The following is a 22,548-nucleotide window of genomic DNA, read 5'->3' as shown; positions in this document are numbered from 1 at the left end:
GCCTTCTCAGCCTGTTATCCTTCAGGAAAAAAAAGGTTAGGAATTGTGGGTATTATAATCCAATGGTTCGGGAGAAAGCTGGATTAATAGAACAAGGGTTTGTCATGCTTTAGCCCAGCAAGTCTAAATCTAGGTGTGTGGTTTTTTTTTAAGACTCTCAACTCTTGATTCTAAAATTGACTTATTCGGTGCTAGAAGTATGGACACAATTGAGTTAGAGTAGATGTAGTATTTTACTCCAAGCAAAAATGAAGCCAGCTTTGATGCAAGACTGGTCTTCTTCAGGACAAGGCAATCAAAGCATTTATATAGGTTTTAGCAGAGTAACAGAATAACAGAGTTGGAAGGGACCTTGGAGGTTTTTGGCTAAGAAATGGAGATAAGCATTGCTCCCTAGAGTTGGACGCTACTGGACAGGGAAAACATTTACCTTCACCTTTACTAAGGATGTGGTAGCTTAGCCTAGATAGCCTTTAGATCTTTGGAATCCAACAATGCAACTGCCTGGTCACCATGAATGGACTAAAGCAGGGTTCTTCAAACTTGGCCCTTTTATGACTTGTGGACTTCAAGTCCCAGAATTGCTCAGCCAGTGTGCCTGGCTGAAGAATTCTGGGAGTTGAAGTCCACAAGTCATAAAAGGGCCAAGTTTGAAGACCTCTGGACTAAAGTGTAATCCAATTCAATGGCATTGGGTCTACTGTTCCTAAAGTCCAAAGGTCAAAATGGTTTGGAATTCTTGGAGATCAATCAATCAGAATAATGCTGGAAGGGACCCTGGGGGTCTTGTAGTCCAGCCCCCTGCTCAAGCAGGAGACCCTATACCATCTTGCACAAGCAGCTGTTCAATCTCTGCTTAAAAACCTCAAGGGATAAAGCACCCACAATGTCCGAAGGCAGGCTGTTCCACTGGTTAATTGTCCTCACTGTTAGGAAGTTTCTCCTCAATTCCAGGTTGCTTCTCTCCTTGACTAATTCCCATCATTTCTTGTCTTGCCTTCTGGTGCTTTGGAAAATAAGTTGACCCCTTCTTCTTTGTGGCAGCCCCTCAAATATTGGAATACTGCTATCATGTCACCCCTAGTCTTTCTTTTCTCTAGACTGGCCATACCCAATTCCGTTCTTCGTATGTTTTTGCCTCCAGGCCTTTAATCATCTTAGTTGCTCTTCTTTGCACTTCCCCCCCACCCAAAAGTCTCAACATCCTTTTTTGTAGTGTGGTGACCAAAATTGGATGCATGATTCTAGTTGTGGTCTTACTAAGGATTTATAAAGGCTTATGATGTCACCTCAATGAATAAATTTAAAAACTACATAAGCCATTTAATGATGGTGCACTGTGAGCCATGTCCAAACAGAAAGGTTGCTTCTATTAAGATAAAGCCAAAATTTTATATTACGGTACCAGTTTTCAATCTGGTAGAGGTAGTCCTTAACTTACAATCACAATTTAGCCCAAAGGCTAAGTTGTTAAGTGAATTTTGCCCAATTTTATGACAATTTGTTTGCCACATTTGTTAAGTGAATCACTGCAGTTGTTAACTGATGCATGCGGTCGTTAAGTGAATCTGACTTCATTGAGTTTGCTTGTTGGAAGCCAACTGGGAAGTTACAAGTGGTGATCACAAGATCCCAGGACACTGCAGCTGTCATAAATGCACAAATACCAGTTGCAAAGCATCCGAATTTTGTTGATGTGACCATGGATAGGCTGCAATGGTCACAAGCGTGAAAAACTGGTCATAAGTCACTTTTTTCAGTGCCGCTGTAACTTTGAACCGTCAGTAAACGGATGGCTGTAAGTCAAGGACTACATTTATTGAAATTTGCCTCTGACATTTTCATCCAAATGCTGTTTTGGCATTTCATGTTGTTTTTCTCTCTCCTCAACCTATTTGGAGCTTATTTTTTTTGTTAACCCTTTGCATCAGCTCCCTTCACCTGTTCTCCATTAAGACCCTCACAATAATCTTGTAATACAGAACATTATTATTAATCTTAGATTACCTAAATCCATCAGAATGACTTGATTAAAATTGGTATGAGGATGGAAGGGGTGAAATTCAATCAAAGGACTGTTTTGCAGCTCTACTTCTTAACCACAAAACGGCACCAGCTATCAAATGCACCAGCTGTCATTTACTTTCAAATAGCATTATTTTTCATGCCAGCCAGCACAGAGGAACAAAATTTAAATTGCTGTGGCAAACCAACTTTCCGATCACTTATTAAAATAAGACATCAAAGAAGATATTTATTGCATTTCTTCCTTAGTCAAGTAGCATTTGAGGTGAACTTCGGATTATATCCCACTTTTCAGTTTATTGACGCCAATACATTTACATTAAGTAAAAAAAACCAAAAACTAGCAACAACTATATTAAGAAAGTTCTAGATGGCAGGCCCCCTATGTCCTTAGCCACGTTGCAGGTTGATGTTCTGTACCAGCCTGCTACTGGCCCTGCAGCAAAAGCAGGGACGACCCCTTTACAAACGGCAAGAGGCTGGAATGAAGCCTGCCAAATTTATTCACATAAAACAAGAGCAAAACAAGACACCAACCATGAAACAGGAGCTATGAAACAGGAACTAATCAAGCGGTTGCCTTCAGCAAACCAGCCCCCCCACGCATTCCCCTTTTATACAGTTCAGGGCGTGGCTTTTCTCTGCCTCCTTCCGAGGTGCCCCATTGCCTTCCTCTGTTTACTCCTGATTGACTGCCTCCTGCGTCGGGCGTCCTTGAACAGGGCCAGCTGTGGGTCATCTTCATCCACGCTGTCAGGCTCACACAGCTGGGTCTGCATCGTGACCAGATGAGAGGGGCCTTGCTGGGGGCTCTCATCAAGCTGTCCAACCCCCTCAGCAAGCTCTTCAACACCCCCCTCCTCCTCCTCTGAGTCGTCCGACCCAACTCCCGAACCCACAGGCTGACCCTGAATCACAACAGTTGAGTCACGGTCACAACTGAGCCCAATTTTTTCTTTGCTAGGTCAGAGAGTTGTTAAGTGAGTTCTGCCCCATTTATGACCTTGCTTGCCACAGCTGTCAAGTGAATCACTGCAATTGTTCAGTTAGTAACCTGGTTGCTAAATGGATCCCATTGACTTTGCTTGTCGGAAGGTCGCAGAAGGGGAGCACATGACACATGGCACCATGCCAAAATGCTGGCCACTTCCATGAGACAGCCGTGAACAAACTGATGGGCAAAATTGATTTGAAATTGGCACTAAAGAGACATTTCCTGACAGTGAGAAAACAATTAGCCAAGGAACAGCCTGCCTGAGGTACAGTAGTTAGGGTGATCCATCATTGGAGGTATTTAAGAAGAGATTAAACAGCCATTTGTCCAGAATGGTTTAGGATCACCTGCTTTGGGCAAGGGATTGAACTAGATGACTAGTGAAGTACTAATTCCACTTTACAATGCCTTGGCAAGGCCACACCTGGAATACTACATCCAGTTTTGGTCACCACGATGTAAAAAAGATGTCGAGACTCTAGAAAGAGTACAGAGAAGATCAACAAAGATGATTGGGGGACTGGAGGCCAAAACATATAGGGAAGGGTTGCTGGAATTGGGTATGTGTAGTTAAACAAAGAGAAGGGTGAGGGGTGACATGATAGCAGTGATCCAATATCTCAGGGGCTGCCAGAAAGAAGAGGGAGTCAATCTATTCTCTAAAGCACCTGAAGGCAGGACAAGAAGCAACGGATGGAAACCCGTCAAGGAGAGAAGCAACCTAGAACTAAGGAGAAACTTCCTGACAGTTAGAACAATTTAACCAGTGGAACAATCTGCCTCCAGAAGCAGTGAATGCTCCAACACTGAAAGTTTTTAAGAAGAGACTGGACAGCCATTTGCCTGAAATGGTATAGGGTTTCCTGCCTGAGCAGGGGGTTGGACTAGATGACCTCCAAGGTCCCTTCCAACTTCTTCTTCTTCTTCTTCTTCTTCTTCTTCTTCTTCTTCTTCTTCTTCTTCTTCTTCTTCTTCTTCTTCTTCTTCTTCTTATTATTATTATTATTATTATTATTATTATTATTATTATTATTATTATTATTATTATTATTATTATTATTATTATTATTATTATTATTATTATTACCTCCATGGTCTCTCCCAGCCCTATGATTCCATGAAGGTCACAAAACAGAGAGGTTAATCCATTTGTTTTTGTTTCCCCCCTCCCCTCTCCAATTTCTGGGACTAGCCAACCAAGGATTTCTTTATAGTCCCCCTTCCAGGAACTAATCATTGCCCATGGAGATGGTAATTTTGATTTACTTTTCTGAAACAACCAGTCACCAAAGTAAAAGACCATTGGATGGAAGACCGTTAAATGGAACTGGATTGAAGCAACTTAATATCCCTGAAGATTCCCAGTCATCCAGGTCATGTTGTCCCAAAGGGGCTTTTTCAAAAGACAACTGGACTTTGTTTGTTTGTTTTTTTCTTGAAGGCATTTCACTTCTCATCCAAGAAGCTTCTTCAGCTCTGACTGTCAGTTTTTTGTCTTCAAGGGGAAAAAAACAAAAAGACAGTGCAGTGGCCTTTTGAAAAAGCCCCTTTGGGACAAGCAACTTAACAATCTTCTGTCACAGTACTATCAATAGCCTGTAGAAGCCATACAGCTCCAACACTGGAAGTTTTTAAGAAGAGACTGGACAGCCATTTGTCCGAAAGGGTATAGGGTTTCCTGCCTGAGCAGGGGGTTGGACTAGATGACCTCTAAGGTCCCTTCCAACTTTATATTATTATTATTATTATTATTATTATTATTATTATTATTATTATTATTATTATTATTATTATTATTAGGGACGCGGTGGCTCAGTGGGTTAGGACGCTGAGCTTGTCGATCAGAAGGTCGGCAGTTTGGCGGGTCGAATCCTGAGTGCCGCGTAACAGAGTGAGCGCCTGTTACTCGTCCCAGCTTCTGCCCACCTAGCAGTTCGAAAGCACGTAAAAAATGCAAGTAGAAAAATAGGGACCACTCTGGTGGGAAGGTAACAGCGTTCCGTGCGCCTTTGGCGTCTAGTCATGCCGGCCACATGACCACGGAGACGTCCTCGGACAAACGCTGGCTCTTCGGCTATGAAACGGAGATGAGCACCGGCCCCTAGAGTCGGAAACGACTAGCACGCATGTGCGGGGGAACCTTTACCTTTACCTATTATTATTATTATTATTATTATTATTATTATTATTATTATTATTATTATTATTATTATTGTAGGAGACAGTGGTCAGTTCTTCCTTGGAGGACTTCAGATGAAGCTGGATGGTCCTCTGTCAGTGATGTTCTCCTGCACCAAGCAAGGGGTTGGACTAAGTAACACCTGCCCTCATGTCCACCTCTGTGGTTCCATACATATAACGTTGATATAAGGCAGGGTGCTGTCCTTTATATAACCCCATGATGACCTTATGCTCTTCACCCGAAGGTATTTCATAGAAGGATCTCTATGTTGTTTCCACAGTGAGGTGTTACCTTTTGGGCTTCCAACTGAATATACCATTGCTTTCCTACTCCGCCTTCTACCAGAAAATCCCCGGGAGGCCTTTTCTATCTGGCAGATAACAGATGAGGACTTCCAGCCACTTCTCAGCATCATTCTTGATCGTAAGTAGAGATGTAACTGTCATGGTTCCGAGAGATGAAACTCTTCAAAGAACTTCGAGACGTTAAAAGAATCTTTATTTGAGAAGCACAACATCGGCACGTACATAGTCGAAGCCAAAATCTGAATTCCCCTCCCCCTGAGCACATAGTATCAAAGCACCATTCCCTCCTCCGATTAACAGTCATAAATCACATTCTCCAATTGGTTTGAAATGCAGGCTTCCCTCTGGTTCTCCAACTTGCCATTTCTTATCATGGCTTATTTTTTTTAAAAAAGCCTTGATTCTCACACTGTTCCAATATTGTTATGTCTAACTAAACTCCCATGCACATTCCTCCTCCTCCTCCCCCTGCCCCAGCACCATCTAACCCTAACTCCAACTCTAAGAGTAAAACGTAAGAAGGAAAATGGTTGTTGCATTTCCATAGGTTGTCAAAGCAAAAACATCCGAAGTTAGCAGCCTTGATGGTAACCTCCTGGGAGGGGATTCTGTTGCTCCTACATATGAAGCCCTTCAGGCCTCCCAGCTGTGGAATGTCTTCTCCAAAATTATCACTACGGTACCTGGTTTGATGATGGCAGTTGGTTTGGTTCTTCTTAATTATTTTTTTTTAATATTGCTGGTTGAAGGTCCTGGTTCTGTGTGGTACTTTAATTGGGTTTTATTCTTAGCTCCTTTTTTTAATACTCCACCAGCAGTTCTCCAGTGTCTCAGTTTGAGACGTTCTTCAGAACTTTACCTGGGGAAGGTTTTTCTGTCAATGCCTCTCTATTTCTTTAAGCTGAAGGCTGGAGTTAGAGTCATCTGAATCCAAAGCCCTTGCCATTAAGCTGCAGCTGATGATAAACATTATATAATATTATATAATAGCAGTGTTCCAGTATCTGAGGGGCTGCCACAAGGCAGAGGGGGCCAGGTTGCTCACCAGAGCACCAGAGGGAAGGAAAAGAAACAATGGTTGGAAACTGACCAAAGAGAAGCAACCTGGAATTAAGGAGAAACTTCCTGACAGTGAGGACAATTAACCAGTGGAACAGCTTGCCTCCAGAAATCGTGGGTGCTCCATCACTGGAGGTTTTTAAGAAGAAACTAGACAATCACCTGTCTGAGATGGTATAGGTTCTCCTGCTTCAGCAGGGGACTGGACTAGAAGATCTCCAAGGACCCTTCCAATTCCATTCCATTCCATTCTATTCTATTCTATTCTATTCTATTCTATTCTATTCTATTCTATTCTATTCTATTCTATTCTATTCTATTCTATTCTATTCTATTCTATTCTATTCTATTCTGTTCTCCTGACTCTGAAGCATTGATTTCTGCCTTCACTTGGGACTAAAGTCCCCAGTGAAATCTGACACATCAAAGTCCCATTGAAAGGCACCTTGATCTGTGATGGCTTGTATAAATTCCTTTTTCATGCTTTGCTGACTACCATGTGTCCACTCATCACAACATGGGCTCTATGAAACTGAAGGCCAATATATGGCATATGTCAGGTGCAAAAGACCAGGTCCACTCATGAGGGTCCAATTAAACTGATTTGTTGATACTCATACCTATGGACAGGAATCTTCTCAACCAAAAGTTAGCCCCTGTTTGGAGTTAGATAAGGGTCAATGGGATTCAAAGGAGGTTGGGCTTAATTTGCTTGTGGCTACGTAGGGGATTCTAGGCTGATTCCTCTTTTAACTCTGCCCTCAGGTTCTGCCACTCTTTCTACATCCCAACCAAATCCATTTCCATTTGGCAATCATATTCCTGTCTGGAGCTGCCAAACCAGAAGATTCAGAATGGATAATGCATAGTAAATATGTGCAACATGTTCACACATGATTCCTATGGACCGTGATGGTCTATGTTATGCTCAATGGGATTTTCCGTTTCTCACAGTTATGTTTGGCTTTATTTTGTTTCTTTTTGTCTTCTATCAACACTGAATCGTAGATCGGACCATGGCTCCTGTCATCCACCAATATGGCCAAAGCAAAAGATGATTGTGTTGTAAAACGTCTGCAAAGCGTTCCTTTGTTCTTGCTTTACATTCTGCTGATCATGCTCGTAACGGTAGTTAGGTCAACGTGGCATCTGCAGATATGCTGCACTTCAAATCTTTCCATGTCATACAGGTAGTCCTTGACTTACAACAGTTCATGGCACTGAAAAAAAGTGATTTATGACTATTTTTAAGACTATTGCAGCAGCCCCATGGTCACAGGATTAAAATTCGGGCACTTGCCAACTTGTGTGCATTTATCACAGTTGCAGTGTCCCGGGGTCGCGTGATCACCTTTTGCGACCTTCTTAAAAGGTCAAAATCAATGGGGAAGCCAGATTGACTCAAACAACCAGTTGACTAACTTAACAACTGCGACGATTCACTTACCAACTGTGGCAAGGAGGGTCATAAAATGAGGCAAAAATTCACTTAACAAGTGTCTCACTCAGCAACAGAAATGTTGGACTCAATTTTAGTCGTAAGTCGAGGACTGCCTGTATTAGGTCGAGGAAAGATGCTACAGAGAATTTTGTAAAACTTTCCAGTATATTTGTCTTTCTTTTTTTCCCCTGCAGCTCTTAAGAAATCCTTGGCGTATTTCCATCGGGACCATGAAGCCGATATAGAAGAGGTCACCTTTGATCATCAGGAAGTGAAGAAGATATTCTACGGAAGTTTTCATAAGGTCCTTCTCCAAAAAAAGAGATTTTCACAAGCTCAGAATCCCCCCCCCCCCCAAATTTCTACTGCCTCCTCCTCTCTTTGACTTTTCAAAATAACAATTTTAAAAATCTGCCTAGAACATTTGCTTGCAGGTTTATATGCGCATATGTTGAAATTTGGGGATGTGTGCCAGCATCATAATGAAGGACAAAATTCTTTCCTGTTGCGATGTGCTAATCTACATAAATTTAGGCATGCAAGTATCCAAGAATATGTGTGGAAGGATAAAGAAAATTAGCAAAGCGAAAGAAATCTTAGGACTGGAAATATTAGAAGAGATTCGAAAGTTAAATGGAGGTCATTAGGGGGTCACCTCAAAACTTAGTTTGCTCTTTACAGGTCTTCCTCGACTTACGACCGAAATTGAGCCCAAAATTTCTGTTGCTAAGTGAGACATTTGTTAAGTGAATTTTGCCCCATTTTAAGACCTTTCTTGCCCCAATGGTTAAGTGAGTCGTTGCAGTTATTAAGTCAGGAACACAGCTGTGACATGAATAGATGTACATACATAAAACAAGCTTTGCTCAAGAGGAAAGGTTGAAATGAAAACATCATAGTTATAAAAACATGTTCTTTTAAAAGAACAAAACAGACACATAAAGGCTTTTATAAGTATTCTAGAAACTCCCTTCTTTTTCTCTGCATCCCCCCTTTTCCCCCCTGCTAATTGCTACTTAAATTTGCTTGTACTGTACTTGACATCTGTGACTACAGGCAGTTCTTGACTCATGACCACAACTGAGTCCACAATTTCTGTGGGCTAAACGAAACAGTTGTTAAGTGAATTTTGCGCCAATTTATGATCCTTCTTGCAACAGTTGTCAAGAGAATCACTGTGTCAACGCTGCTAACATCGGATGTTTTTGCGTTGACAACAGATGGAAATGTAGCCATTTTTCCCCCTTTTGCTTTCAGAGTTAGATGATGCTGGGAGGAGGGGGGATGTGAATGAGAGCCCAGCTAGACATAACAACACTAAACGTAGCGTGAGAATCAAGGTTACTGAGCCCAGAGCCGATAAAGAATTGGCAGGCTGGAGAGCTAGAGAGGAAGCCCACGCTTCAAGCTAATTGGGGAATGTGATTTATGACTGTTAATTGGAGGAGGGAATTGTGCTTTAATGCTAGGTGCTCAGGGGTGGGGAATTCAGTTTTTGGCTATGCTACTCAAATAAAGATTCTTTAAGGTAAACAATGCCTCGAAGTTCTTTGAAGAGTTTCATCTGTCGGAACCATGACACACTGCAGCTATTCAGTTAGTAACATGGTTGTTAAGTGAATCTGACTTCCCCATTGACTTTTCTTATTGAAAGGTTACAAAATATGTTTACATGATCCTGGGATACTGCAATCATCATAAATATGAGTCGGTTACAAGAGTCTAAATTTTGATCACATGACCATGGGGGGTGTTGAAATGGTTGTAAGTGTGAAAAACAGTCATGTCATTTTTTCCCCACTGGCACTGTAACTTTGAACAGTCACTAAACAAACTGTTGTAAGTCAAGGACTACCTGTATCCTGGTAGAATCATAAGGTGTGGAGCTATAACTCATCAGAAATTCAACTTTTGTAACCTGTAATCTAAGCTCAGGATGCTACAACTCTCTCGTGGCTGCAACTCTTTCCAGAATGCAGGGGGCATAATTCACGGAGGTTCAGAGCTTCCCAGGTTGCGTTGCCTTGTGTTGCAATCAAGAACAGGACTTAACACAGCTGTTTCTGTCTGTTGGGCAGGTCCATGTATCGGTGAGCCTTGGCTGGGTCCGGCTCTACATTGACTGCAAGAAAATAGGAGAAAAGATTCTTGGGAAGTCAGAGACCCTTTCGACAGCAGGCTTTATCACTCTGGGGAAGCTGACAAGAACGCGAGGACCACGGAGTGGATCAGCGATGGTAAGCCTCCTGACCTCCAGCTTGTCCACGGCCTTTCCCTGATCCCCAAAGGTAAGCGCCTGTAAGGTCTCACCTCAGCTATTCCCGCCAGAAAGTCAAATTCTTGAATCCAGCGTGATTTCAAAAGGATCAAAGAGAAAATAGGCAGGCTCTAAAATTCCTGTGTGAAAACATTAGGCTAAAGCCCACTGCTCAAACCCCTCTCAAGTGCCCAGTCCATGGAGAGCCAGTCCAAAGGTGGGAAGGGGTTGTGGGAACTCCGAGCCGAGAAGGTGATAACAAGTTGTTCTCAGGTGTTGCAACCTTGGTACAGGCAGAGTTCTCCAGAGAGGAGGCAAACCAGATGGCCCCAGGGCTCATCCCTCCTCCCCAATTCCCAGGAAGATACATCAAAGGAAAGGAGAAACAAAGCAAGACGGATACATCAGAGAAAAGCCCCAAGGCCCCTCCCCTCCCCACCAGAACAGCGGTGACCCAATAGGGATCTACGGGGACTTGACAGCAACCTTAAGGGAACATAGTGAAGATGTAGAAGATACTGTAAAAGAGAGAGAAGCTGGCCCAAGCAAAACAAATCGTATCTATTATCTGAACATAAAGTCCTGCCAGGGGACGCAGTGGCTCAGCGGTTAAAGATGCTAAGCTTCTCAGCTGAAAAGCCGACAGCCTGCATTCGAGACCCAAGCACTGCATCATGGGTGAGCTCCTGTTACTTGCCCCAACTCCTGCACACCTAGCAATTTGAAAGCATGCAAATGTGAGTAGATAAATAGGTACCACTTTGGTGGGAAAGTAACAGCGTTCCATGCACTTTGGTGTATACTGTATAGCCATGCTGGCTACATGAGCATAGAAGTGTCCATTCTGGGTCGGTCCCCAGGATGAGAGGTTTTGTCTTCCGAGTTTTCGGACTCGTGCTGGAGCCCATCTCCAGGGAACTTCTCTCTAGCAGAGGGTGTGCTGTTCTCTGTGTGTGGTATTTATAGTGCCTGTTGTAAGTGGCTCTTTAGATGTTGCTTGGGCAGTGTTGATGGCTGGCTTTTAAGCCATTAGCTGTCATTTGCTTGTGCTGCCCAGCCTTCACCTTCTAAATACTAGATAGGCTGATAGCACATAAGCACTCCTGTTGACGGACCTGTTTCCCAGGCTTCAATCGCTTCCCTGGCTGTTTTTGAGCCTGCTTGTCCAACAATCTTAGTAGCTGCAAAGTTGAATGTGTGTCCTTGTTCATTGCAGTGTGAGACTACGTTGTCTTTGGACAACGCTGGCTCCCTCTGCTAAGACTTTATGATAAGCATTGCCCTCTAGAGTCAGATATGACTGGACAGGGGAAACTTTTATTTTAAGGTTGTGCACTTAGGCAGGAAAAACCAGATGCACAGGTACAGGATAAGCAGTACCTGGCTCAACAGTGGTGCCTGTGAGAGGGATCCAGGTGTCCTGGTGGACCACTGCTTAAGTATGAGTCAGCAGTGTGCTGCAGCTGCCAAAAAAGCCAACGCAGCCCTAGGTTGCATCAGCAGAGGGATTTCATCAAGATCATGAGAAGTGATAATGCCACTTTAGACTGCACTTGTAAGGCCACACTGCATCTAATTGTGATCACTACAATACAGAAAAGAGGCTGAGGCCCTAGAAAGAGTGCAGAGAAGTGCAACAAAGGTAATAAGGAATCTGGAAGCTAAATCTTATGAAGAACGGCTGAAGGAACTAGATATGTTTAGCCTAACAAAGACAAGGCTTGGAGGAGAGATGACAGCTGTCTTCCAATACTTGAAGGGCTACCACAGGGAAAAGGAAATCGATTCCCCACCCACCCACCTACCCCCATAACACCCGAGAGCAGGACAAGAAGCAATGGATGGAAGCTCGTCAGAGGGAGTTTCATCCTGGAAATAAGGAGAAATTTATGGATAGTGGGAATAATTGATTAATGGAATAGCTTGCCTCCTAGAGTTGTGGGTGCTCCATTGCTGGACGTTTTCAAGAAAAGATTGGACAACCATTTGTCTGGGACAGTATAAGGACTCCTGTCTTGGGCAGGGGTTGGGTTAGAAGACCTCCAAAGGTCCCTTCCATCCCATGATTTTAATTGCTAATTAGGTTGAATTGCTAAGATGCTGGCTAACCTCTGTCGCTGCTCAGCTTGCCATGGAAACAGAGGAGATGGAGAGTATGGGAAAGAAACAGGAGTTTCGAGTAGCTGTCCTCGGACCGTGAGACCCACGCTCATCCAGAGCAGGTGTCTGGCGGAGAAGTGGGCTGCCCCTGTAACAAACAGAAAGAATGTGATTGGGCAACATGAACACAGGATGGGTGGGGATTATTAAAACCTATTGTTAACTGACCAGGTTTTCACGCGGGAAAATTAGAGTTGATTTTCCTTCTTCAGTGTCGGGTTGTGTATTCAAATAAAAAAATTCTCTTCTCAGGAAGTTTCTCCTTAGTTCTAGGTTGCTTCTCTCCTTGACTAGTTTCCATCCATTGCTTCTTGTCCTGCCTTCAGGTGCTTTGGAGAATAGCTTGGCTCCCTCTTCTTTGTGGCAGCCCCTGAGATATTGGAAGACTGCTATCATGTCACCCCTCACCCTTCTCTTCGTTAAACTACACATACCCAATTCCAGCAACCGTTCCCTATATGTTTTAGCCTCCAGTCCCCCAATCATCTTTGTTGCTCTTCTCTGTACCCTTTCTAGAGTCTCGACATCTTTTTTACATCGTGGTGATCAAAACTGGATGCAGTATTCCAGGTGTGGCCTTACCAAAGCATTGTAAAGCGGTATTAGTACTTCACGTGATCTTGATTCTATCCCTCTGATAATGCAGCCTAGCACTGTGTTGGCTTTTTTGGCAGCTGCAGCACACGGCTGGTTCCTATTGAAGCGATTGTCTACTAGGACTCTGAGATCCCTCTCACAGTTACTACTATTGAGCAAGATACCACCTATGCTATACCTGTGCATTTGATTTTTCCTGCCTAAATGTAGAACCTTACTTTTTTCACCATTGATTTTCATTTTGTTAGATAGCGCCCAGTGTTCGAGTCTGTCCAGATCCTCCTGTTGTGTCCTTAGTTACGGAGGGTTCTCCTTCAGAGGGAAAACTCAGAGCAGCCATTGGCTGTTACTTCTCGGTGACAGATTCAAAGCCGGGGATTGGTTACGTTTGAATAACAGTTAGTATATAAGGTAGTGTTTAACCGTTAGTTAGTTGACATATGTGAGTTCAATAAATGTTCCTTGCTAAACCTCGCTGTCTCTGCTCGTCAATCCGGACATAACAGTGGCGACGAGGATGGGATCTGATGGCAGATCAGCAAAGGAGCCGGGGGTAAATAAATAAATAAATAAATAAATAAATAAATAAATAAATACCCGACCGGGCGAAAAGCGGGAAATTTGAACCACAGTCAACCGAGCAGCAAGCAATTAGACCTTAAGGATGGCGCAAGTGGGGTCTCTGAAGGAGTTCGACCCTAATTACCCCGAAGACTGGGAGGAGTATGTCAGTCAAGTCGAGGGGTTCATGCTGGTCAACGGGATCACGGAGGACAGGAAAAAGGCGGCAGCTCTCCTAACAATCAGTGGCACACCGGTTTACCGGGTAGCCGTAGGCCTGTGCCAACCCCTGCCAGTCTCCAGCGTATCGTACGCTGACCTGTTGGCCAAGCTGAAGGTCCATTTCACCCCTAAAAGGTCGGAGCTGTTTTGGCGGCGGATATTCGAGAAGCGGAACCAACGGCCAGGTGAATCTATTCAACAGTTTGTGGCGGCGGTCAGAGAAGCAGCCCTGCGCTGCAAATACGACAATCTGGAGATTCGTATTAGGGACAGAGTGGTTTTGGGACTTCGTGACGAACAATTGCAAAACCGTATCATCTCAAAACCTACTGGCAACCTCCAAGAAGTTCTAGATGAGCTTCTGACATACGAATCTACCGGCAGACACGACCCCCCCTACAACAGCATGGCTGCCTCAGCCGAAGTAAACCTTGAGAGCCATGTGGACGGTGGGGAGGTGGATTACCAGTGGGAAGCTGATATTGCGGAGATCACCCAAAGGTTCGGGAAGATGGCGCCGAGACCATCACGCACCGACGGACCCGACCAAAGCAGAAGACAGCATCCGCCCACATACCAACGATCCCAAAGGGACATTCCAAACAGACCTCGCGACCCAGAAACGAAGTGTGGAAGCTGCAGGGGAAATCACCAACGCTCGACATGCAGATTCAGAAATGCAAAATGTCGAGGCTGCGGAAAAACGGGCCACATCCAGGCCATCTGCCGAAGCCGACCGCGCGACAACCATCTCCACGAGCTTGATGTTTGGCCCACAGGTGAGGTAACCCCCGATCGGAGTGGTAGAGAAGTCCCTAGACTAGTGGTGCGCACTTCCAACCCGGGGGCTGGGGCGAGGGTCAACCACGTGGGAAACCCTAAATTTAATTACACCCCAAGAATCAACCACATATTGAGGCCTAAATTGAGGATAGAAGTCCAAATGCAAGGCATTCCTTGCAAGATGGAAGTGGACTCAGGGGCCTCTGTATCAATAATTTCAAGGGACACCCTGAGTTACATAGAAAGGAGAAGTGGCCATAGAATTCCCCTTAAACCCACAGACCTGCAACTAGCTGACTTCCAAAAAACACCTATTGAATTAGTGGGAGAGGCTAGCATTATGGTTAAATACAAGGGGTTTAGAGGAGTATTAACTGTTCTAGTCACTGAAGGCCAGAAAACTAGTCTTATAGGCCTTAATTGGTTCTCGGCCTTGGGCATCTGGGTTGGGGGAATTAACTCTATACAAAGGAAGACCCTCAAATCCGTCTGCGATAACTTCGCAGATGTATTTGATGGGTCATTAGGGAGGTACAAAGGACCCCCCATTAACTTTAATTTAGACCCAGCAGTCAGGCCCATTAGGCTTAAGGCCCGGAGGGTGCTTTTCGCCCTTAAACAGAAAATCGAGGCCGAACTAGATAAGCTAGTAGGCCAGGGCGTTTTAGAACCAGTTGAAGGGGGCCTTTGGGAGACACCGATCGTCACACCCCTGAAACCGAACGGGGATGTGAGGATCTGTGCCGACTATAAAGCCACCCTAAACCTCGCAATGAAAAAACACGCTTACCCGGTCCCGACGGTGAAGCAGGTCCTCGCGACGATCCAGGACAGCGCCATTTTCGCCAAGCTTGACTTGGCGCAGGTGTACTTGCAACTTACTGTGTCTAAGGAAGCCGCCGAGGCTCAAACGATAGTTACCCACAAGGGGGCGTTCCGCGTTCACAGACTTCAGTTCGGGATAGCTGCAGCTCCAGGCATCTTCCAGGAGGTGATGGAGAGGACCTTGAAGGACATTCCAGGTGTATGCCCTTACTTTGACGATGTCCTCATCGCTGCAAAAACTGAGGACATCCTAGCGGAGAGGCTAGAACAGGTACTGGGGAAATTTAGAGAGGCAGGGTTGAAATTAAAAAAAGATAAGTGTTGCATAGGGGTAAAATCAACAGAATTCTTAGGGTTCAGGATTGATGCCCAGGGCATCCACCCAACAGAAGGAAAAATTAGAGCAATTAAATTAGCTCCAGAACCTAAGAACAAGGCAGAATTACAAGCCTTCCTTGGCTTGATTAATTTTTATCACACATTCCTGCCTCACAAAGCAGCTATAGCTGAGCCCCTACACAGACTCTTAGATAGGAAGACCCCGTGGCAGTGGCAGAAAAAACACAGGACCAGTTTTCAAACACTAAAAGACATATTGTTCAGTAACTCCACTGTCACTCACTTTATAGAAAATAAACCCATATTCTTAGCCTGTGATGCTTCCCCTTATAGCGTGGGAGCTGTCATCAGTCACATGGATGATCTGGGTCAACAGAGGCCTATAGCTTACTATTCCCGAACCTTAACAAAGGCAGAACGGAATTATGCACAGATTGACCGGGAAGCATTGGCCATCGTGGCAGGCGTAAAAAAGTTCCACGATTACCTGTACGGTAGGGACTTCACTATTTACACTGACCATAAACCCCTGCTAGGATTATTCACTACTGATAGACAAACACCACAAATTATGTCTCCAAGAATGCTCAGATGGTCAATCTTCCTATCGGCTTATACATTCTCAATTAAACACAGGCCAGGCAAAGAGATGGGGCACGCTGATGCCCTCAGCAGGCTACCATTAGAGGATAGTGACACAGACCCTGCACCTGTGGGACAGATCATGTCCCTACAAGAACTTCCTGAGTGCCCCCTGACGGCTAGAGACATTGCAGCAGCTACCAGAAGAGACCCCATACTCAGCAGGATAGCAGCATGGGTACAAGGGGGATGGCCCAACAAAAATCCTGACCCCAAGTTCACACCGTACTTTAGAAGGAAGGATGAATTGTCATCTCACTTAGGGTGTATCTTATGGGGAAACAGGGTTGTGATTCCAGAGTATCATAGGAACACAGTGATTGGGGAACTTCATGAAGGGCACCCAGGTATTGTGCGTATGAAAGCTCTTGCTAGAAGCCATTTATGGTGGCCAGGGTTGGACAACGCCATTGAGGTCAAAGTTGCGGGGTGCTATCAGTGCCAGAGATCCAGACCAGAGCTAGCACATACAACAGTACATAAATAGGAAGAGGCAAGAAACCTGTGGTCTAGGATCCATATTGACTTCGCTGGCCCATTCCAGGGCCTCACATTCCTTGTAGTAGTGGACAGCTACTCCCGCTGGTTGGAGGTCGTGCCTGTTAAGTCCATGACATCAGCCAAAACCATACAGGTCTTAAGGGGACTCTTTGCCACTCATAGGTTACCTGACGCGATTGTTTCTGACAATGGGCCCCAATTCACATCTAATGAATTTCAGGACTTCCTCAAGGCCAACTGGATTAGGCACGCGACATCGGCACCCTTCCACCCCTCCTCCAACGGATTGGCAGAACGAAACGTCAGGACAGCCAAGGATGCCCTTCGAAGACTCATCCACGGCAACTGGCATCAGAGACTGGCTCAGTTCCTGTTGGCCCAACATACCACACCCTGCACGGCCACAGGAAAGAGCCCAGCCGAAATGAGGTGGGGCAGACGTTTAACAACAAAACTGGACAGGCTGCACCCTGACAGGCTACCTGCTGAACAAGAGCTGGACGCTTCAACCCGGTCTCTGAACATTGGGGATATGGTGTGGGCTAGGAATTATGGACAAGGGGACAAATGGGTTCCTGGGGTAGTAATTGACAAAACTGGACCACTGTCATATTTAATTGAGGGGGAAGAGAGGCAACTGCTTAGGAGACACATTGATCAGTTAAGGAAAAGGGCCCCCGAATGTGTACTAGCCAACAAAGTAGGTGAGAACACCACAGCAGACACTGTTCATTCCCCAGCCAGGGTAAACACAGCTCCAGGGGGTAATGGGAGGGAAATACAATTCAGGTCAATAGAAGCAACCCCCCAGATTCGCAATGCTGAAACAGAAATTGCGTTCCCTGACATCCCAACAGAGTCGTCCAGTCAGTCCAGTGAACCCCAACAACAGCATCAACAACAACAGCCCGATAGGGATTCACCATCTGAAACACCAATACACACACCTGGGTCAGAGGCAATTGGCGATGGTGGAACTGAAACCCATTCAGCAGCTAGTATGGTCAGCAGATACCCAGTCAGGAAGCATAAGCCTCCTGGGTACTTGAAGGACTATATCCAATGGTAAATTTCATCCAGGGGGGAAGGGGTGTTGTGTCCTTAGTTACGGAGGGTTCTCCTTCGGAGGGAAAACTCAGAGCAGCCATTGGCTGTTACTTCTCGGTGACAGATTCAAAGCCGGGGATTGGTTACGTTTGAATAACAGTTAGTATATAAGGTAGTGTTTAACCGTTAGTTAGTCAGTTGACATATGTGAGTTCAATAAATGTTCCTTGCTAAACCTCGCTGTCTCTGCACGTCAATCCGGACATAACACCTCATGTATTTTAAGCCTGTCTTCTGTATCTCTAACCATTCGTACAAATTTTTCCAAATTTCATAATACTCTGTTTTAGGTTTATTTTTTTATCTCTAGGGTTAACCTGTCCATTTCGGTGCAGGATAGAATTTTATTTATTATTTCTTCTTCAGTAGGGATTTCCTTTCTTTTCCATTTTTGGGCGTAGGCCAATCTTGCTGCGGTTAAAATATGCAATAGTAAGTAAAAAAGGTGCTTTGCTGAGTTTATCATTAATAATCCCTAATAAGAAGGTTTCTGGTTTTAAATCAATTTTTTGTAAGACCTAGCCAACTTTAGCTGATCTCCAAATAGACTCAGCAGATATCGTATCTTTGGAAATTCCAGGGCTGTGGAGGAGATTGCAAAGTTGAAAAATGTTCTGGAAGAAAGTAGTCAATGAATTCTTACGTATTATTCAAATGTATTTATTTAGTGTATGGCATATCATACATGGACTAGCTATATATATTAACATTTCACCTCAATTAGTAAACACAATAAAATATAAACGTTAAAAAGATCTGTGTTCAAATATCAATGTCTAGAGTCTAGACCACAGGCCTGCAACCCGCGGCTCTGGAGCCGCATGCGGCTCTTTCAGCCGTCTCCTGTGGCTCCCAGTCCTTTGCCATGTGCAGTCCCCCCCAAAACAAGTGGGACTAAAAAAGTTCAACCAATCAATTCAAATATGCAGGGTAGGTGCATATCTCGCCTTGGCTCCACTCTTCAATCAAACCCTGTTCTGCGCATGCGCGCATGTATGCGCATGTGCACACATTTTTTTGCGGCTCCCAGTTTTTCCTTTTGTGAGGGAACCGGTTCCGAGTGGCTCTTTCACTGTTTCAGGTTGCTGACCCCTGGTCTAGACCATCTAACCGTTGAATTGCAGCATTATTTATATTTTAAAAAATAATCAGATACTGGACCGGTATATGCCCTCACCTTACAGCCATTCACAATGTGATCTACAGTTTAATGTGGGACCTCACAATCACACTGTGGGGAGGATGCTATGCTCCGTTTATACAGAGAGTCCCGGCAGATGCTGTGTGAAGTGCATTGTCCGTTGCTAGTGCGGTAGTTCAACAATAGTTACAATAGTTACAATCTAGTTACTTCACTCAAAAGACCCTCTACCTTTCACTGGTTGGGTTTTAACCAAGGTTAGGGTTTGTTTGTTTTTTGACTGAATGCACTGTGCAAATCCAGTTCATTTTCCAGCTAATAATTTTAGAGCGCACTGGTCTGCAGAAAATGGGTTAATGGTAATGGTCCTAAAATAGCCTTTCAAATATGGAAGAACTAATCTCTTGGCAGTGATAAAAGCATGGAGAATCCATTTCTATTGTCCAGCTGACAATTTCCATATATTAACTAGGTAATTCAGAAGAATGTGCAAATCCAAAAGTGTTAAACTGTTTAGCTCCAGGTGACAATATGGAGAAGTCTGGGGAAATTCTTTGGGCAGCATTTTCAAAAGTGATTTGCCATTGTCTTCTGGGATGAGTGGGAGGAACCAGCCCACAGTCTCCACTGGCCTCTTGCCTAAGCTGGGATTAACAGAATAATAGAGTTGGAAGGGACTTTGGAGGTCTTCTAGTCCAACCCCGTGCTCACGCAGAAAATCCTATGCCATTTCAGACAAACGGTTGTCCAGTCTCTTCCTGAAAACCTCCAGCATAAGAGCACTTACAACTTCTGGAGGCAAGTTGTTCCACTGATTGATTGTTCCCGCTGTCAGGAAATTTCTCCTTAGTTCTAGGATGGTTCTCTCCTTGATTCGTTTTCACCCATCGTTTCTTGCCCTGCCTTCAGGTGCTTTGGAGATTAGGTTTTACCCCCCTCTTCCTTGTGGCAACACCTCAAATATTGGAACATTGCTAACATAGTCTAGGGGTGACATTATAGCAGTCTTCCAGTATCTCAGGAGCTGCCCCAAAGAAGAGGGAGTCAAGCTATTCTCCAGAGCACCAGAAGGCAGGTGAAGAAGCAACGGATGAAAACTAATCAAGGAGAGAAGCAGCCTGGAACTAAGGAGGAATTTCCTGACAGTGAGAATAATTAATTGAGGGACCAAATTGCCTCCAGAAGTTGTGGATGCTCCATCACTGGAAGTTTTTAAGAAGAGACTGGACAGCCACTTGTCTGAAATGGTATAGGGTCTCCTACTTGAGCACGGGGTTGGACTAGAAAACCTCCAAGGTTTTCTTCCAATTCTCTTATTCTGATATGTCACCCCTAGTCATTTTCCTCCTTTGACTGGACATTCATAGCTCTCTCGATCATTCATTGTCTGGTTTAGCCTCCAGACCCCTTATCATCTTTGTTGCTATTCTCTGCATTTGGGAACGTCCTTCCCCGACATTCCTTCTGCGGTACAGATCCTATAATTAACGCATGTTAAAAATTGGGGGGGGGGGAATTCCAGTGAACAGCCTCCCACTGCTTTTCCTGCACTCTTCTTTTTTTCCAACATCCGCAGTTCTTGGATAGACAGAATGTCTCATTATTGGCCGTCATTTTTCTTTAGCTAACTAGATGCATCTTTTGCAAGTGTCATTTTGAGCTGTGGAGCTCTCGGTCCTCCCCCTGATCTAGACATGAAAAATGAAACATCATTTCTGCTAGCTCCTTTCCTTTCTGACTTGGCTTGATTCGGAGACAAGATGGTGAGGCCCTTGCTTGTTTCTTTAAGAGTCCAGAATAATAGAATAATAGAGTTGGAAGGGGCCTTGGAGGTCATCTAGTCCAACCCCCTGCTCAAGCAGGAAACCCTGTACCATTTCAGACAAGTGGCTGTCCAGTCTCTTCTTAGAAACCTCCAGTGTTGGAGCATCCACAACTTCTGGAGGCAAAGCTGTTCCACTGATTAATTGTTCTCACTGTCAGGAAATTTCTCCTCAGTTCCAGGTTGCTTCTCTCCTTGATTAGTTTCCATCTGTTGGTTCCTGTTTTTGCTTTCTGGTGCTTTGGAGAATAGATTGCCCCAGTGCTTTTTTTTTTTTTGTAAAAGAAAAAGGTGCCGGAACTCACACATGTCATACAACCCACCTTGCCAACCCTACAAGGTTCCATCCAAAAAAGGTGCCGGAACTCCGTTCTGAGCGTTCTATGAGAAAAAAAGCCCTGGATTGCCCCCCTCTTCCTTGTGGCAGCCCCTCAAATATTGGAACACTTTTATCTTGTCATCCCTGCTCTTCATTAGAGCAGACATATCCAGTTCCTGCAACTGTTCTTCACCAGCTGCCTGCAATTAGTGCAGGTTCGCATCCCACCAGGCTCAAGGTTGACTCAGCCTTCCATCCTTCCGAGGTAGGTAAAATGAGGACCCAGATTGTTGGGGGCAATAAGCTGACTTTGTAATAATGCCGCTTGGGGTGTGTGTGTGAAAGCCCTAATAAGCAGGCATATACATAGAATGAAGGCTACTGCTAAGCTTGTAAGCCGCCCTGAGTCTTCGGAGAAGGGCGGGATATAAATGGAATTAAAATAAAATAAAAAATTAAAAAAAAACATGTTTTAGCCCCCAGTTCCCTAATCATCCAGTTGCTCTTCTTCGCATAGAATCTCAATATCTTTTTTAAAATAATTTGATTATTTGGTGATATGATCATTTGGTGCCAAAAATAGCTACCCAAAAATAGCTACCAAAGAGTATACATGTAGGTTTCCTTGCCTTATTCCATGGGGATTGCTTGGACATTGTGGCCACCAGCTTGGATCCAGCCCATCCTCCCAATAATAATGGAAGAGGCTTTGGAAAACTAACCATTTTCTCTGGAAGTCAAAGAATGTGTCAGGAACGCAAGATCATTCCATTTTCAGAACAGCGAGATTTGCACATCTATAATTGCGAGGGGCTGTCAAGGCAGGCAGAATGATGTGAAACATCTTGTTGAGACAAATCATGTCTCTGCTGTGTGTTGACAAAGCATTCCACGGCTCCTGTGGCTTAGAGCACTCCATCAAGATGAAACCAAGCTGTCTGGTGCATACATAGTAAATGATGATGCTGATCATATCATCTCTAGGGAGAAGAAACCTAAAAGAATAGTGGGCCATCCTGAAGAGATTCCACACAAAATGGGGAAAAAAGGCAAACGCTTCTTAAAAAGTGGATTAAAAATGAAAAGACAGACAAGACAAATGTCTCTCTGGCCCAAGCCCAGAGAACAGACAGCAAGATCCAATTGAGTTCAATCCTTTATTAGCTCAATTGACAGAATCTTGCTAAACTAAAGCTATAATCTTCTAACCCACTAGAACAGGGGTAGGCCACCTTGGCTCTTTTGTGACTCGTGGACTTCAACTCC

General features: G+C 44.4%; 2 protein-coding genes across 2 annotated transcripts in view; both read left to right on the top strand.

The window, feature by feature from the left end:
- Nucleotides 1–22,548, top strand: part of COL20A1 (collagen type XX alpha 1 chain) — a gene marked incomplete at its 5' end in the record, with an annotated part of 168,770 nt that overhangs the window by 81,011 nt on the left and 65,211 nt on the right. Inside the window, 3 exons of the mRNA XM_083358223.1 lie at nt 5,482–5,624; nt 8,201–8,310; nt 10,085–10,243. Coding sequence (XP_083214349.1) covers nt 5,482–5,624; nt 8,201–8,310; nt 10,085–10,243 — 412 coding nt within the window. The remainder of the gene's footprint in view (nt 1–5,481; nt 5,625–8,200; nt 8,311–10,084; nt 10,244–22,548) is intronic.
- Nucleotides 13,386–17,522, top strand: LOC310639329 (uncharacterized protein). Its single transcript, XM_083360968.1, has 2 exons — nt 13,386–14,582; nt 17,114–17,522. Exons 1-2 carry the CDS (start codon nt 13,685–13,687, stop codon nt 17,137–17,139), a joined length of 924 nt encoding a protein of 307 aa, XP_083217094.1. The 5' UTR covers nt 13,386–13,684; the 3' UTR covers nt 17,140–17,522.

Source organism: Vipera ursinii (assembly GCF_947247035.1).
Source record: "Vipera ursinii genome assembly, chromosome: 3".
NCBI classification, from domain to species: domain Eukaryota; kingdom Metazoa; phylum Chordata; class Lepidosauria; order Squamata; family Viperidae; genus Vipera; species Vipera ursinii.
This window is presented reverse-complemented; position numbering and strand designations above follow the sequence as displayed.